General features: G+C 38.0%; 1 protein-coding gene across 8 annotated transcripts in view; it reads right to left on the reverse strand.

Annotated features, from left to right (window-relative positions):
- rbfox1 (RNA binding fox-1 homolog 1) overlaps window positions 1–16,590 on the reverse strand; it is a 216,779-nt gene that overhangs the window by 21,066 nt on the left and 179,123 nt on the right. For 7 of the 8 annotated variants that reach the window (XM_043235256.1, XM_043235260.1, XM_043235261.1 and 4 more), the window contains 5 exons: window positions 11,070–11,213; window positions 10,121–10,174; window positions 9,131–9,223; window positions 7,353–7,413; window positions 6,184–6,237 (listed from right to left, as the gene is read on the reverse strand). In XM_043235256.1, the coding sequence (XP_043091191.1) occupies window positions 6,184–6,237; window positions 7,353–7,413; window positions 9,131–9,223; window positions 10,121–10,174; window positions 11,070–11,213 (406 nt within the window). The remainder of the gene's footprint in view (window positions 1–6,183; window positions 6,238–7,352; window positions 7,414–9,130; window positions 9,224–10,120; window positions 10,175–11,069; window positions 11,214–16,590) is intronic. The other variant, XM_043235255.1, reaches the window with a different exon arrangement.

A 16,590-nucleotide genomic window follows, 5' to 3' on the forward strand; every position in this document is an offset into this window, starting at 1 on the left:
ATAGTTTGGATATGGTATTTTCAGTTTTTGGCTAAAAATATAAGCTGAAAATGTAATATCTGGCACGCCCCATCCTTATCATTGTGTGGTTTGACGCTCCACTCAGTGTTCTGCTCCATTAATGTGCTTCTGCTCGTATAGTAGCCTACTGCTTATGCTCAAAGTCGGCTTAAATAAGCAGAGACGCGCACACTGTAGTACAGCTGATGCTACCTTTCAGTGACGCCAAGCTCTGCTCACATGATCTGATATTAATAGCTTTGTAGGATTATACATTATTTGGGCAATTTGTTTCAAAACAAGTTATATCCGATTCTTGCAAGGAAATGAACAAAAATGATGTATTGCTATTTAATATTAAGGTAACACTTTACAATAAGGATCTGTTAGTTAATGTGTAACATGAATTAACAATACATTTATTACTGAATTTATTAGTCTGTCTTAATGTTAAAGAAAATAGCTCAAATAGTTCATGGTAACTCTGAGTACATTTACTGTTAACGAGCACAACTGTTTTTAATAATGCATTAGTAAATGTTGAAATTATCATTAACAAAGATTAATAAATTATTTAATAAACTATTGTTCATTCTTAGTTCATGTTAACTAAAGGAGCTAGCTAACTAATGTTAACTGATGAACCCTTTTGTAAAGTGTTACCATTATTAATATAAATTCTGTCCAGTTTTGTTACTTTCAAATGTGTAAAAGTGTGAATATTTTATTGGTTGGCGTTTTTCTAAAATTGAGCATCATTAAACCTGAGTTTTGAAAAAAATAAAAATAATTACAATAATATATATATATATATATATATAAAATGCAGCATTTAAAATAAAAAAAACAACAACAATAATATTCATTAGTCACATGCATTCCTTTCTCGTTTCATGCCAGGCAGCCCTTCTGACAGCCATTTCTGAAATATGCTGCGTACATGTTTGCATATTTGCAAGAGCTTCACTTTGATGTGTAGAATGTGTCCTGAGGAAAATAAATATGAGATGTATTTAGCCTGAATATTTACAGGATAAACAACTTAGACTATGCACTTTCATTTAGAACGATGAAGGGTGGAGGGCGAGATGAAAACGGGGAGAGAGAGAGCGAGAGAGCGAGATAGAGCAACAGTAAGTGGCGCTGAATGAGAGATGGGAGTGTGCAGCAGCAGCAGCAGCAGCAGCGAGCTCCGGGGGGATGCACAGGAGAGTTAGTCCGTTTTATTGCTTTGAGAGCGATTACAGTGAAGCAGATGCTCTGGCCGACGGGAGGTAGCCTCCGCATCAAAGCCATAAAAGTGTACAACTGCTTTGTAGCGCAATAATTTCTCTCATTGGCTTTTGTGTGGGAAGCGTTCGGGGAGGGGGTCGAGGGGTGGGCAGAGCCCACGTTTCATAAACACTGCAGGAGGTTCAGATGCCCTGTGCATCGCGCTCTGCAACCTTACACAGTGCAGCAAACCGCAAAGGCTCTTTTACGGATGCATATATAAACAAGATGCGCTTCGAGGCGAATCTCACAGCTTTCAGAGAATGTAAAATGTGCTGTGTTTTCAGTACGGACAACTGGGATCAATGATTATGAAAATAATTAATGAAAGTAAAAAAAAAAAAAAATCTAAGTACTGAAAGTAATGAAGTAAATGAAGGGTTAAATACAACCCAGTGCTGAGGGAAATATGGACAAATATGGACAAACCAAGACACTGGATTGTTTTGACCCAGTTAAATGTTTAACCCAACCTTCGGGTCAAAACAACCCGATAGATGGGTTTGCTCATATTTTACCCAGCTGTTGTATTTAACCCATATTTTTTTTTTACTGACTAAAAATAAAATTTGAATTAACCATTGATTTATACTGAAAATGGAATTATTTAAAAATATAAAATGAATGAAAATGAAAAATTAAATAAATAAATAAATGAATATAATAAAAATAATAAAAAAATTTGTGCTGTCAAATGATTAATCAAATGATTAATGCATCTAAAATAATTTTTGTTTTCATAATATGTGTATACTATATATATATATTATGTCTATATAAATACACAGACATACACGTACATATTTAAGAAAAATATGTTTATATATATAATATATTTATCTGTAACATAAATAATATAAATATATACAACTAAGTACATGTAAACACTTTTAAGATATATACTGTATGTGTGTGTGTGTGTATTCATATATACTTAAATTATACACTACTCACACAATTGAAAACAAAAACTTTTATTTTGTACGTGGATGTTTGGATGTGATTAATCGTAATGAATTGTTTGACAGCACTAGAATCATTACAATTATCATTAAAAATAAAATTAAAATAAAAAGTTACAATTTAATCGGGGGGAAATTCAGAATGATTCCGATCATCACCACTCATTAATACATAAAAAAAAAATCTAGATTACTAGTCAGTTGTTGGATGATTAGCCAACCCTTCCCTATGACATTTGCAGTTATTAGAAAAATGTAAGTAGGCAGTCACTATTTATATACTGTGCTCTACAGGCCCTCCCCATCTGGTAGCTTTAGAATCCAAACGTATGTAATCTCACAGTAAGCAGTCTTTTGAAATACGTTTCAAGTCTTAATGAATGTACATTTTTAATCACCTCTGTTCACATGTTGGGGTCATTTCAAATTGTTTCTTCCCACAATGCAATCTCAAACGTTCAACGTACAACACAGAGGCGGCCACCAAAAGTGCTTTTATTCTGCTTTAAAACGCTCCATCCTTCCGCTAAAAGCCGCTTGTTGTCTTCTACGATAGCCTATCTGCACAAATTAATTCCATTTTTCTGCTGCCTTTTTGAAAATTCTCAAATTCCTGCGCTCCGTTAATTGCACGTCACTTCTCAAACTTATCATCCCCTATTTGTAAGTTCAAAAAAGCCCAGCGACGTTGAAAGCGCCAGGGACGGCCACAGTCTCTCGTTCAGTCGGGACTCAATCAAAGAGAGAGAGAGAGAGAGAGAGAGAGAGCAAGGACAGTGATGTCATACTAAAACACTGAAACATTAGTGCTGCGAAACTGTCAGTCAATACAAATCACCCTCTAAATCATTACGACCCAACATACTCCATTTCAGTTCATACGGCTGAAATTCTCTCAGCCAGTACGAGTCCGTTTCTTCTGAAAATCCAATAATCTGAATGCTGGGCACAGAGAAGCCACCCTTCCTCTCCTCTCACTTAAGGAAATGAGTTTACCGATATGTGATCAATTATTTCTTTGCCAATAAACATTAAAGATGAGAAATTGAGGTCAGTAAATGAATGAGTGTATGTGTGTGCAGAGAAACATGTGAAGTCTGAACTTTCTTCAACTTGAAGGCACTTTCATCTCACGGTTTTATTATAATTCAAACTGATTATACAAATGCGTGTGTGTAGTTAATTTCACAGCGAAATAGTGAAAACACAAACTATTTATACAGTAGCTATTATTATTTTGCTAATTATATTTATGTGTATGTGGTCATCAAAGAGACAACAGTGTCTGTGGTAAATGAAATATGATTTTTGAAAAAGAATTGAGGTGGTTGATATTTTTAGCCAAAGATTTTATATTAAGCACCCTAGAAAGTATATGGACAAGTCACAATTAAAATTGAATTGCACTACAATTAACAAAATAAATAAATGGAGTATTTTATTCTGCATAATTTCCAATGATGCCGTAATTATGGAACACCTTTGTCACTTAGAAAGTATTGTGACGTTTTCCTTTACAATTGCGTGTTTATACGGTGTCTCCCAATTCTTTATGCAATTACAAGTTTGCATAGTAATAGTCTAATTGTGACTAAGTGTGCGTTTGAATACATAAAACGTGTATCTTCCAAAAGCACCCATAGCTGAGGAAACACCCTTATATTTGCCTTTTGTTATCAGGCAGCATATATGACTTTCAAAAAATAATTGCTAGAGCTGCATCTTTTTAACCTTGTTCGTGTGTGAACTCATTTCCTGCAAAAAAAAAACACACGTACGGAAAGACAGAGTGTGTATGTGCGCGTCTTTAAAGAAGAGCCTCAGATTTCCCCTGGTCAGAGGTGGCCTCGATTTGCATAATCTCTGGGCGTAAATTGCTGGAAGTCTAATTTTCAAACATCCGCCCAATCTCCGTCAGGCGTAACACTTAATCAGAGATCAGCCCGGCAGACAAGCGAGGTCTGGCACGTTGGTCATCCCTCAGCCTTTCATTCCCCTCAGCCGGAGAACTGTTAATGAACATCAAAGCTATCTTAAATCAACAGTCTGCCGCAGGTGAGAGCCGCTTCGAGTGGAGACCGCTGAGGCTTGTTCAGAAAGCAACCTCACATCACGCATCTGACGAATCTCATGAATCAAAGATGCTCCTTCAGGATATCTGTTTATACAGGTAACTTTCTAGCTTACTAGTCACCGTTCAAATTCACGCTCAGTCGCTCCGTGCGGTCTCTGTATCTGCAATCTCAGCAGCTACATGCCAATGGCGTTAGAAAAACGAAAGGATCTGAGGCGTTTTCCAATATTCGGGGGTATTAACGACGCTTTAATTATAATTAAGACAGAGATCTGGAAAAAAAAAGAAAGAAACGGCGAGCGCTGAAAAGAACAAAACATTCGCACCTTAATGGGATGTGGGCTGTTTGGACACTTGAAAGGTGAGACGAAAGCAAATCAATAATGAGCCATTTTGTAATTAACAGAATGTGCGCTGAATTAGGCAAACGACTGTCTAGAGAAATTGAAAATATTGATTTTAATTTATAAAATATATTTCAGCCCTTTGATGCCCTTGCGTCGACAGACAATTAGATTTAACCATCACCTCGGTATTTTTGCCTTCTCGTTTCTTCTTATTATCATAAAATCCCGATATTTTCCCATATAATGGAGGAGGTAATGATGTTCGGGGAAGGTCAGAGGCTGGGATGGCCAAGGTTGAGGAGGAGATGACCGGAGAAAAAGAGACGAAAAGAGCTCAGCGTGCGTTTCGACCAACGAAACCTGCTTGCTTTCAAAGGCCCATAAACTGTAATGAAGCCCTGGGGGTCTGGAAGCTCTCTGGATTATGTTTTCAAAGATGTGTACCGTGTTTGCAGTTGCGACAATGGCGTCTTGGAACCTCTCGCCAATAGGCCAGCGAACAAAGATGCGCATTGTGAAACAGGCCCTATGGGTGATTAGAATAATCACTTCCTGCCTGCCAGCTCTTTCAAGCCTATGCCAGAGCCCGTAGATTAAGGTCACCCGTTACACACACCTCCAAACACCAGGCCCAGAACTAATGCAGTTAAACAATAACCGCTACAATTTTTACTTTGTTTGTGGTTGATATTTTTAACCAAAAAATGAACACTAGTGACGAAAAAGACTGGACACTTTTAAGTCACCCACTCCTTTCAAATCTCCCAGATATCAAAGAACATTCTCAGAACATTGCTTAACATTATTCCAACGTTCTCTTAAAGTTAGGAACTAACGTTCTTGTAGCAATGTTCATTCAAAGTTACCTGATCTTTACTAATGTTGTCAAAGCATTAGCGCAAAAACATTACTTATACGTTGCTTATAACTTCTAATGCAATTTTTATTAGCATAGTCATTGCTGGCGTATTTCATTACATTTAGTATGAAATATCAAATTATTAGCGTGAAAATTGCACTTTCTTTCTTTAAAACAAATGGATCTTTCTTTTTTTCATCCAGTGACATTTTTAGGCTGCCAATACTATTTGGAGCCAGTGTAAGCTCAATATATAGTAATAAAATAACATAACAGAAAAAAGCTTTCAACCTTGCTTTCTTGAAAGGAATATGAAAATATCATATCTGATATCAGAGCAATTCACCATTTCGTATCCTCTTCAGTGTTCACGAACAGACGATTCAGGATGTGTTTTTTTTTTTTCACGCGCACAAAGCACATTAGTAATATGATTGTGTTTACTATATGTTCAGAAAATCTACAGAAAGGTGAAGATGAATAATATTGATAATTTCCCATGGCATTCTTCCCTACAATATTCCAAAATCCTTGTTTTTTTTGTTAAAGCTACTTTATATCCAAAAATGAAAAAGGTTAATCATTATAAATAATATGCATGCCTAATCATTTTTACTAAAGACATAATGAATTACAGAGCCGGTTTCTTTTAGATGCAGATCCACTCACCTGCATAGAATTCTGGGCTGTAGACTGCACCCACGACTGGATTCAACTTCCAGCCTAGAAATAAGACATAGGGGGAGACCTGATATTAGCCACCTCGGTCTGCACTGCTAAAAATTGACATCTGATCCTACACAAGACACAGAGATGGATTCGGGCTAACTAGAACCTCCAGGCCAGTGCATAATGATGTCAGTAGAGGGCTGACCACACTGAAGCGCTGCTGTCATCCAGAGTAAGGAAAGGGCACAGAGCGGCCTGACAGATTTCTCTCTGATTCTAACCTCTACAAATGGCCTGTCTGTTTAAGCCCTCCATAAGTACAAAAAAGAGAGATTTCAGTGATATCAACTGAGATCTAAAAGGTTGTCTCCGCATTTCACTTCCATTTAAAATTGTTCGGCGAGGAAGAGAACCACAGCGAAAAACATTTTCAGAAAGCCGAGGATTACAAGAACTTAGTTTAAAGCTCTGTGGCGATTGTGAGGAAGACAGTAAAGTTTCCTGCTTGTGAAGTTGCTTAGTCCGGGGTCAAAACTCGCAAATAGCATGCTGATAAGTATTAAACGAATAACATTTTTTATTATAGTATTTATTATAGTATTTAATATGCTGCACTGTAGCTGGGTTGGTAATTAAATTAGTACATTTGTGACACTGATCTGAACAAGATGCTCTTTGGATAATTTTCTAATTATATTGGAGAACACAATCTTTGGGTGCAATTTGTACGTTGGTATAAATTAGAGAAATGTAAATATAACCATTTTACTGGTGGTCTCAGATATAAAACAGAATTGAATTATATCAAATCGTTTTATTATTATTTTGTATTACTATGTATAAAACAAAATACAAAACATGTTTACCAAACTAATTCAAATAAGTATTGCGTCTGAACAGACAATGGACTGGCCAATGTATCAGGAATTACATAATTTAAGTATAAAAATAAATAAAAATAATCTAATATAGCTACTGAGAAAAAATGTGGAATTAAATTACAGTTACTTATAAAGATGTTGCTGATCAAAAAGGAGTTTATATCTCAATTTTTTCAATAAATATACAAATGTGCCTGTTTTTTTTAATACAAGACACCAATGTTTCAGGAGGCCAACATAACAGAAAGCTGTACGATGTTTTGCAGTATTAATGAAATGTGTCCTTACCGTTTGCATATGGGTTGACAGTCTTTTTATTCGTCATTACCCGTGCTGTTGCATTGTTAACCTGACCACAAACAGAAGCATGTGAGCAGGAAACATACCGAAGCCAAAGCTGTAATTATTGAAAATATTATTTTAACAAATATTGCATGCATTACAGTGAAGATTTTCAAAATGATTACAGATCATAACAAACTGTTAAAGAAAAGTGGTAAGACATATAAAGCAAAGAAAATATATGCAATAGTCTCGTCATAAAAAGACTCGTCAGCATGCATCATCAAAAAAATGATCAAGTTGAAGGAGTACATAGAAAAAAAAACAACAAAAAACACACAAAATGCACTCAACAAATGAAAGGCATCGAGTATGAGACAGCATGCAGTGGAGAGGGAACGATTAGGTTAAAAAAAAAAAAAAAAAAAAAAAAAAAAGAAACGTAGGGATGGCAAGAAAGAAAAAAAGTTTGGCACTGCGCAACATACACTAAACATTCAGAGTTGAGGTACAGTCGGAAAACAAAGCAACATTTAGCATTCAACACTCCAAGAGCCTTGTGCTTCATCACAAGAATAATAATCAGAAAGGAAAAAAAAAATAATATATATATATATATATATAAAAAGTAATAACGAAAGTAAATCATTCAAGCCGAAAGGACAGCTAACAAAGGATATAAAAAGAGGGTGCATTATTTAACATAATCATGGAGTTCAGAATCTGAGTAGGATGCGCACGATTCAGTTCAATCCAATCAGAGCCTCTCAGGAAGCTAAATGTTCACTCAAGTAACACGCGTACCAAGAGAAAACAGCATCAAGAAACTCAACATCAAGTCAAAAAACAGTCACGAGGTATCAGCGCGGAGTTCGTGAAATGGCAGATGGCTCTCTCCACTTACCATTCGCCGCCATCGCCCGCGTGTGTATGTATTGTTACCACGCTTAGTGAGTTTGGTGAGGGGCCTACCAGCTACCGTTGGAAAAGGGGGGAAAATGAGAAGGCAAAATAGGCAACATCTTACTTAAAGACGGCACCACATCCGAATAACTCTTCAAATTGAAAAGAACAAAAAAAAATAAATCAAGTGAAGAAAGCAGCACAACTGTCAAATGGGAATCGGCTATAAAGATGCCCACTTTCACTTCAGATCAGTTTTGCTACAGTATTTCACCTTCAGTGACTGTTCTAGACTGTAAAGTAAGTGTAATTCGAGCCGTAGATTTTAAAAGGCTTGTGTTTGAGAGCAGCCCCGTCTAATAGCGGCGTCTTCAGGCCAATTAACAAGCGCTGCCGACTTCGGGCCGCTTTAAGCGCAGATCCCTCGTCAACTTTGCAATAAGGCCTCTGGCTATCATCACACAAATGCTGTTTGCACTATGCCTGATGACTTACTGCACCCGTTTGCTTATTAAGCCAAAATATGCTTAAAAAACGAGAACAGAACAGAAAAGAACCGAATAAACACAAGTGAATGCCAACAAAAGCAAACCAATTAGAAAACGGCGAGCACCGTATTATATCTGATTTAAGATCTTAGAATAACTGAAATGTATTAGGGATACAATGTGGGGGGGGAGGGAGGGAGGGAAAGAGGGACAGAGAGAGGAGCACACACAGGAAAAGACGAGTGATGCGTCTAAAATAGTGAGATGAGAGTGAGGCACACACTGACACACAAAACAGAATCAAGAATAACAACAAGAACGACGACAACAAATGAATGAAACAAAACTAAAAAACAAAAAGCAATTGAGAAGGGAAATATTTGTTACATGCACCTCTATTTTACGACCTTCTACCACCGTGCCGTGTAATTTCTCTCTGGCCCTGTCCGCATCGGCACTATTTTCGAAAGTTACGAAACCAAAACCCTGCATGCAGGTGGGAGAGGGGAGGGGGGAGAACAACATGCACATTATTAATTCAGTCATACACCCAAGAAATCCACTGTGGCTCTACCTCTGCCATTCTCACACATAAAAACAGCTGCTGCTGCTGTATTTACCCCTCTCTCTTTCTCCTCCTCTTTTCTCCTGCACCATGCAAAGCATCGAGATTAACCATAATTTACGGGTTCTGTTAGAACCACTGAGGAGAAATGAAACGAAATAGCACGTCTAAGAACGTAAAGTCATTTAACGAAATTAAAAAAAAAAAAGAGAGAGAGAGGGAGAGAAACCAAACAAAGGGATATACCTTTAGTAAGTCTTAGAGTAAACAAAATCTATTGGAAAAAAATAAATGCTGTCATTTAACACTGTATAATGCAACGTAAAGAAAAGTCATTAAAAAAAAAAAAATCTACTTGTAAGACAAATGATAAAGGATTGTGAACTACAGAACTTGTTAACATGCATCATTATCTCCCCCAGCTGGAACAGAAGAACATAATTCATATTTCAATAAAGAAAATTGTTTGTGCACAGGAATGATGCTAAGTGTCATAACACTGAATAACGCTGTCAATTACGGAGCTCAGTGGAGAATGTTCTTCATTTGACACCGTAACAGAACAAAGACAAGTGCCAAACACATTTCCACACACTCCATTGAACAGGGCACTAATAACTCCAGCACAGCAGCTGATATGAGATTGCATTACATACGTTAACATGACTACAACAAGCATTTGTTCTGTACAATACAGGTACTAATTCATCACTGGATATTTAGCCTTTTTTTAAATAAACAGTTCGCTTCTGAACTAACTGCGCTGTTCTGATTGGTCAAGAATGAGAGCATGCAAAGGAAGTGAGTCACAAACGTACCTTTGATCCTCGTTCATTAAATATGATTTCAACATCTAAGATTTTACCAAATTGCTGGAAAGAGAACAGAACACAGATCAGACAGTGTCTAAATTAGATTTCACATGTAAACATGCATCGGTTCAAGCTGCATTAAGCTACATGTTTTAGTTAATCTAAAAATCAACAATTATTCGTCCTTTTACTGGGTCATTTATGAGGCGTTTCTTTTTATCCTGAAAAACAAATTCAAAATAGAGCTTCAGCAGAAATGAAGGTTTAGGTTCCATTCTTTTAAAACTGAATTGAAGAGATCATTTTGTTTTTGCACTCAAATGTAAGAGTTCACATTTTGATTAAAAATACAGCAAAACTGTGGCATTGTGAAATATATCTGCCTGTAAATAGTCTATAACTGCCTATATCTAAAAATAAATGTTCTTGCTGATACGCTAATTTGCTGTTGTGCCACTTTATACATGTTCAAACAGTAATACTTTTCTCATGATTGTTTAACTGAAGAAAGCATTTGATTTTTATGGCAGAAATGTACTGTAACACTGTAAAGATCAATTTGTGGAATACTAGTATTCTTTAGTATTAGTCTTTTTTTGTTTCTTTCCAAAATTCTGATATATAAAATTCTATATATATATATATATATGTGTGTGTGTGTGTGTTTGTGTGTGTGTGTGTGTGTGTGTGTATTTCCCTATTCAATATTCAAATAAATAATTCAGTTATGCCCTGTTATACCAGCGAACAACCCTGCTGCTTTCCTTATGAAGTTACCAAAACAAGCTGCTGACCCAGATCACAGATCTTCCCCAAACTTCAAGTACCGTCTGACAAGCAGGAGAACAGTGTGTTAACACACACCTCGGACCCTGGCTATACTTGCGCTGGCCTGGCCACTGTCTGCTGCATGCCAAAAAAGCAATAGAGAGAAAAAGAGAGAACAGGTACTTACGCCAAACATTTGCCTGAGGTCTGGATCTCTGAACCTGAAGGGGATGTTGGAGACGTGGAGCCTCTTGGGCTGCGTTTTGTTTTCTGTGTTTTCAGATGACTGTGTTTGCTGTTGGCTGTCTGTCTGTGCTGAATCGTCTGTCTGCTGTGGGGAAAAAGGAAAAGAAATCGGGGGAATATCAGTTAGTAAGTCTGGCAAATTTTGACGCGGCAACTGTAAACAGACTCAAAGCGAAGTTGCGCCTTTGAGTTGCAGAAAAGCAGCTGTCTTTGCACACAGGTGTTGACTTATGTGTTTTTAGAATTGGTCCGTCGTGGCGCTGCAGTCAGGAGGTATAGTCTGGTGTGCCTGCACCTCCAGGCGTTCCCGGGGTGCCAGACGCAAAGCCTTGTTTTAATAAAATAACTGGCGAAAACTTTTACCACCTGTTCCTGCCTCCCTTTCTCAGGCAGATAGGAAAGCCATATGTAGAGAGCGCACACACACACACACACACACAGAGGCACGTTTGAGGCGTAGCTGTAATGCGGTGTGTGTCGGGGTCGGGGCCGTGGGTGAAATATGGCATGGCTGCTTCACTATATCTTTCTTTCTCTCGCTCTCTGGCCACGCATGACTGCTGGCTGCTGCCTTCGACTGTGTGCCTCTCAGTCTGGACTGCTGCCTGGGAGAGAAAGAAGCCTAGCCCTGAGTATGTGTGTGTGTGTGTTTGTGTGTGTGTGTTCTTCTGTCTGACTGTATTTGTATGACTTAGCTAGAGAGAGTATTTCAGCGAGAGACTTTGCTTTCTATTTTTCTCCCATGTGTACGTTTGTGTGTCAGTGGGCGACTTCCAAATGCCATTTTTGTGCCCTTAAAGGGACAGTTCAAGTGAAGAAAATTACAATTCTGCCATCGTTTACTCACTCTCACGTTGTTCAAAACCTTCTTTCAAATAAATCTTTTTGAATAATGAAGCTTTTAATGAAGCATCACTACAAAGAGTTTTTTAAAGAAGTATCTTACGCTCAACAAGACTTAATTTTCTTGAAAAAAAAAGAACAGTAAAAACTGTACTATTAAGAAATATTATTACACTATGTGTTTTCTATTTTAATATGCTTTAAAATTTTCTTCAGTGTCACATGATCCTTCAGAAATCATGCTAAAACGTGGATCTGGTGTTTTAAGATATATTTTTTTTATCAATGCTAAAAATAGAAAATGTAAAAGGTTTTGTTAAATAAAAAAAACGGTTTATTTTAAATGTATATTTTAAAATTTATATTTTTACCTATGTCTTTACAATTTAATGCACTCTTGCTAAAAATGGTTAATTTCTTAAAATGTCACCAAATTTTTGAATGGCAGGGCACAGTCTTTTTAAAGTCTTACTTTATGTGTGAGTGAATGACAAAAATGTAAGCCGTTCTTCAATAATAATATTCTTAAAACTAAACTATAATTTCCTACATAATAATTAGAATGTAATATCTTATATAATATTCCAATATTCCCCTACACTGAGATGTTAACCAGAAACGAATCAGCGAGTTGCACTCTGAAATGAATCATTCAAGAATCCATAAATGAATCATTCAGGTCAATTTTGCGAACGGGAATCAATTTAGTAATGAAAAAGATCCAGTTCAAAAGAATCTCATTCATTCACAATAAATGTGCATTTTCACTACACCAAACTTGGCTTCAAGTGTTCTGCGCTTTGGAGTGAGGCCACAGTGGTGCTCACTTGAATGTAATTCACCGATTATGTGTGTTAGCATGAGCACGCGTGCACGTATGTGAATATATGTTCATTTATTTTCCTTTGTGGGGCTCGAGAAAGGGGAGCGGAGGCTCTGCGTCGAGCCTGCAGTTATGCCCAAAGATATTTTTTAAACTTTCTGCTTGCTGCAGCTGTCCTGTCATGCTTCAAGCGCTCTGGAAATCATATTGTCTGGAACAAAAGAATGACTGAGTCCCAGTGTAACAACTGCCTCTCTGACATTACAGATGCTCAGGACTGTTAAAGCAAGCTTCACTGGAATTACTGGCAACGGAACGGACCGTGCGTCTGTGCGCATGTGGCATTGTTATTTAAATCAGGCAGTGCTCAGGGCGACTCCGACAAAAGCGGCAACAGAAAGAGTCAAAAAAGCAAAGCTCAAATGAAGAATAAAGAACGGCTTGCTGGGACCGTAAATATGAATATCGTGTCATCATAATGTTTGTACAGGAGGCACGATATACTCACCCGACTGAAACACAAGGAGTGGGGCGTTTTGAGAGAGAGCTCTTGAAAAATACTAGTCTTTCAATACATGAAAGGCTGCAGAAGTGGAAGGGAGAAAAATCTGTCTTGTGTTATTACAAGTCATAAACAAAAGAACACCCACTCCTCAAGGCAGAGAACAAAGAAAAACGGAAGATAAAACGCTAAAGCAGCGTAGTAAACCATCCAATGTAAAACTGACAAGATGTGCACCGTCTTTATTGCTTTAACAAAATTGCACTTTTCCTATTGCGGGAGGCTGGCTTTAATGGCGTCGTGAGGCGAGCGGGCCTCTGCAGAAGAGACAACTGGGGTGTTATAATTGGAAATATGCTTTTCCATTTACTGCTCTTTCAATAAAAGTATAGGAAGGAATGCAGCGGGTCTTTAGGGTGATGCACGGCACGGTCGGCGGCCATATGTGCCGTTTTAAAGATCTCATTTCATGCTCCGTGCATACGGCTGCCTTAATGGCTCAATTAATTGATTCCGAAATCAATTAATCGATTCGCCCCTGTCTAGTTGCCGTGGGGAGCCGGAGGCCACGGTGACTGATCTCGGGGTGATGGGATGAGACGGGGGAAAAGGAATAAATCTATAGGACTAAAATAGAGGCCGGCGGCAGAAGCGAAACGCATTTTGAATCGCATTCACAGCACGTGCAGAAACATCCAGGCATCAGAATCCTGCTTTCATAATTCAAACACCGCGATACTTCCAATCGTGATCGATTCCAGAGGATATATATAAAAAAACTAGCCAGAGATTGACTTGCTCCCTGTGGGAAGGAAAGGTGAGGGAAAGATGGAGCGATAAGGATAGGGATGTGAGGGAGGACAGCGGATCAGCCTGGGAGACCTACTCAATTACTGATTGGGGACTCACAGAGTTGTGAGTGTTTACCATTCATTGATCTCACACTGAGTGCTAAACGGCAAACAGTGACAGGGCTGCCGGTGTGTGTTCTGAGCACACACACACACACACACAAAAACACACAGCCGCTGGAGTGTAAGAGCCCGCACGGACACACATACGGCAGCACCGGACAGAAAAAGATAACCTAACAAAGCACAGTGAGGACTTGGAGCGTAAAGGGCCAGTAAAATATTTTCCTTTTTTGAGGAATTTTTTCCAGTGCGGGGAGTGTGGAATAATTGCATCAGCCGCCATTGATCCTGGAGGGAGTTTTTGTTTAACTATGTTATGTGAAAAGAGCATTAGGAAAGGCTCTCTCTCTCTCTCTCACACACACACACACACACACACACACACAAATAAATAAATAAATTCCCGTATAGTTTTATGCAATGTATATTTAGTAGGCTAACGCAATTTTCTTCATGCCCCTCATGCTCCTTTCAAACACATAATTAAACAAAAACTCCCCCATGAATCAATGATGGCTGATTCAATTATTCCACATTCCCCACACTGGAAAATTTCCTCAGAAAGCATATATATATATGGAAAAAATACACCAGATTTTTAAAAATCTTTTTAGAGGATTATTTTTTGCTCTATAAGTCTGCATTTATCTAAATGTACCAAAAGCAGTAATATTGTAAAGTCTTAGTACTATTTAAAATAACCGCCCTTCTATTCAAACATAATAATAATAATAATAATAATATTTTTTTAAACAGCAAATCAGAACACTAAAATGATTTCTGAAGGATCACGTGACTCGAGTAAATGACAGGAATAAATTACATTTTAAAATATTTCAAATAGAAATTAATTTTAATTAGTGCTTTTTTTTCTTTTACCACATTTGCTCTACTTTGGAAATAAATGCAGGCTATGTTAACAGAAGAACATGTAAAAGAAAAAAAAATGTACTATTTAAAAACATTTGAGGTAATGCATATATATACATTTTCCCCTATACATTTAATGTATATACATAGCACTACGCCAGCTACATAGTTAACCTAGCTAAAAGGAGAAGAACATTTTTCATTTCTTTCTTGGATCAATTCTGGGATGTGTGCCAGGTAAAAATACAGCCTGTGTGTGTGTGTGTGTGTGTGTGTGTATAGCATGCATACGGCTGACAGTTTACATAGCGTGCCATCTGTGCAGCATTCTTCTCACTGGCAGAGGACTCCAACATGGAGGGAAAAACAATAACAAACACAAAAAAGGCTTCCAGTTAATCTTTTTTGGTATCAAAAGATTCATTAATAGTCGTTCATTATAACAAACGCATATTTTGCTGCATTGTTGATTTTACATGAGCAGGAAAACAAAAACCAAGCATTTGTGGAAGATAAACAAACCGAAGCCACAGCGGTCGGTGCTTCACAGTGTTGCACGCTCATTTGTGAAGACGTTCAACTGCATAATACTGCAGAGGTGCAACGCTCAGGGTTTCCTGAACCACAGAGATAACGTACATCAGCGATGAAGCTATTTTCAGCAAAGCACGGATGAAACGCAGCAGCAGTCAAAACTCCACCGTCACAACCAGTCTAAAACTATCCGTCGACCCCCAAAAGCTGCACCAAGATGTCTGCCCTCTTGAGGGCCATTCCACACGTGTCCTCCCTTAAGGAAAGGCAGCTCTCACTCCGGCTGGATGAGGATGGGGCCGTGTCTCGGGGAAACACATGGGGGAAGACGGCCAATGAAGCGCGACGGGAGTCAGAGCCGCAAGCCGGCGTCTACACAGTTTAGTCAGAAACCGTTCTTTTCAGAAAACATGACAAAATGATATGAAATCTGAATATGAGATCAAATAAATCAGCGCGCTTTTTTTTACGGGCTGATTATAGTCAATGAGATAATGCCTGGATATCATATTCACACGCCGTCCGCAAACCGGCCCGAACGGGTCAAACTGGCGGCAACGGATGGGCTGATTACAGAGTAAACAATTCACCCACTCGGACGTCGCCGCTTTCTGTATCGTCCGAAACTAAATGAACTTGAAATGATCTGTGAGTGGGCCGGTTTTAACAACCACTCGGGTCGGTTAAATTAAAGGTCCACCCCTGCGTCTGTGACCATCATTACGTCCGTGGTGTTTACTGAGAATTTGATGACTAATGTCCTGAAAAGAAGGTGACAATTAATAATAACAGTCATAACAAAACTGCCGGCAGCAGGAAATTATTTATTTATTTGTCCCTGGTGTATTACTGTAGTTATGTTTTTTAAGCAAGACGTGACTTGGTTACTGAAAATTAAGATAAATGCATAGGTAACGTTTGATTTCAATTTATTGATCGGCTACTTCAATACATATCATAAACTAACAAGGAAGAC

The sequence above is a fragment of the Puntigrus tetrazona genome, chromosome 3 (assembly GCF_018831695.1).
Source record: "Puntigrus tetrazona isolate hp1 chromosome 3, ASM1883169v1, whole genome shotgun sequence".
NCBI lineage: Eukaryota > Metazoa > Chordata > Actinopteri > Cypriniformes > Cyprinidae > Puntigrus > Puntigrus tetrazona.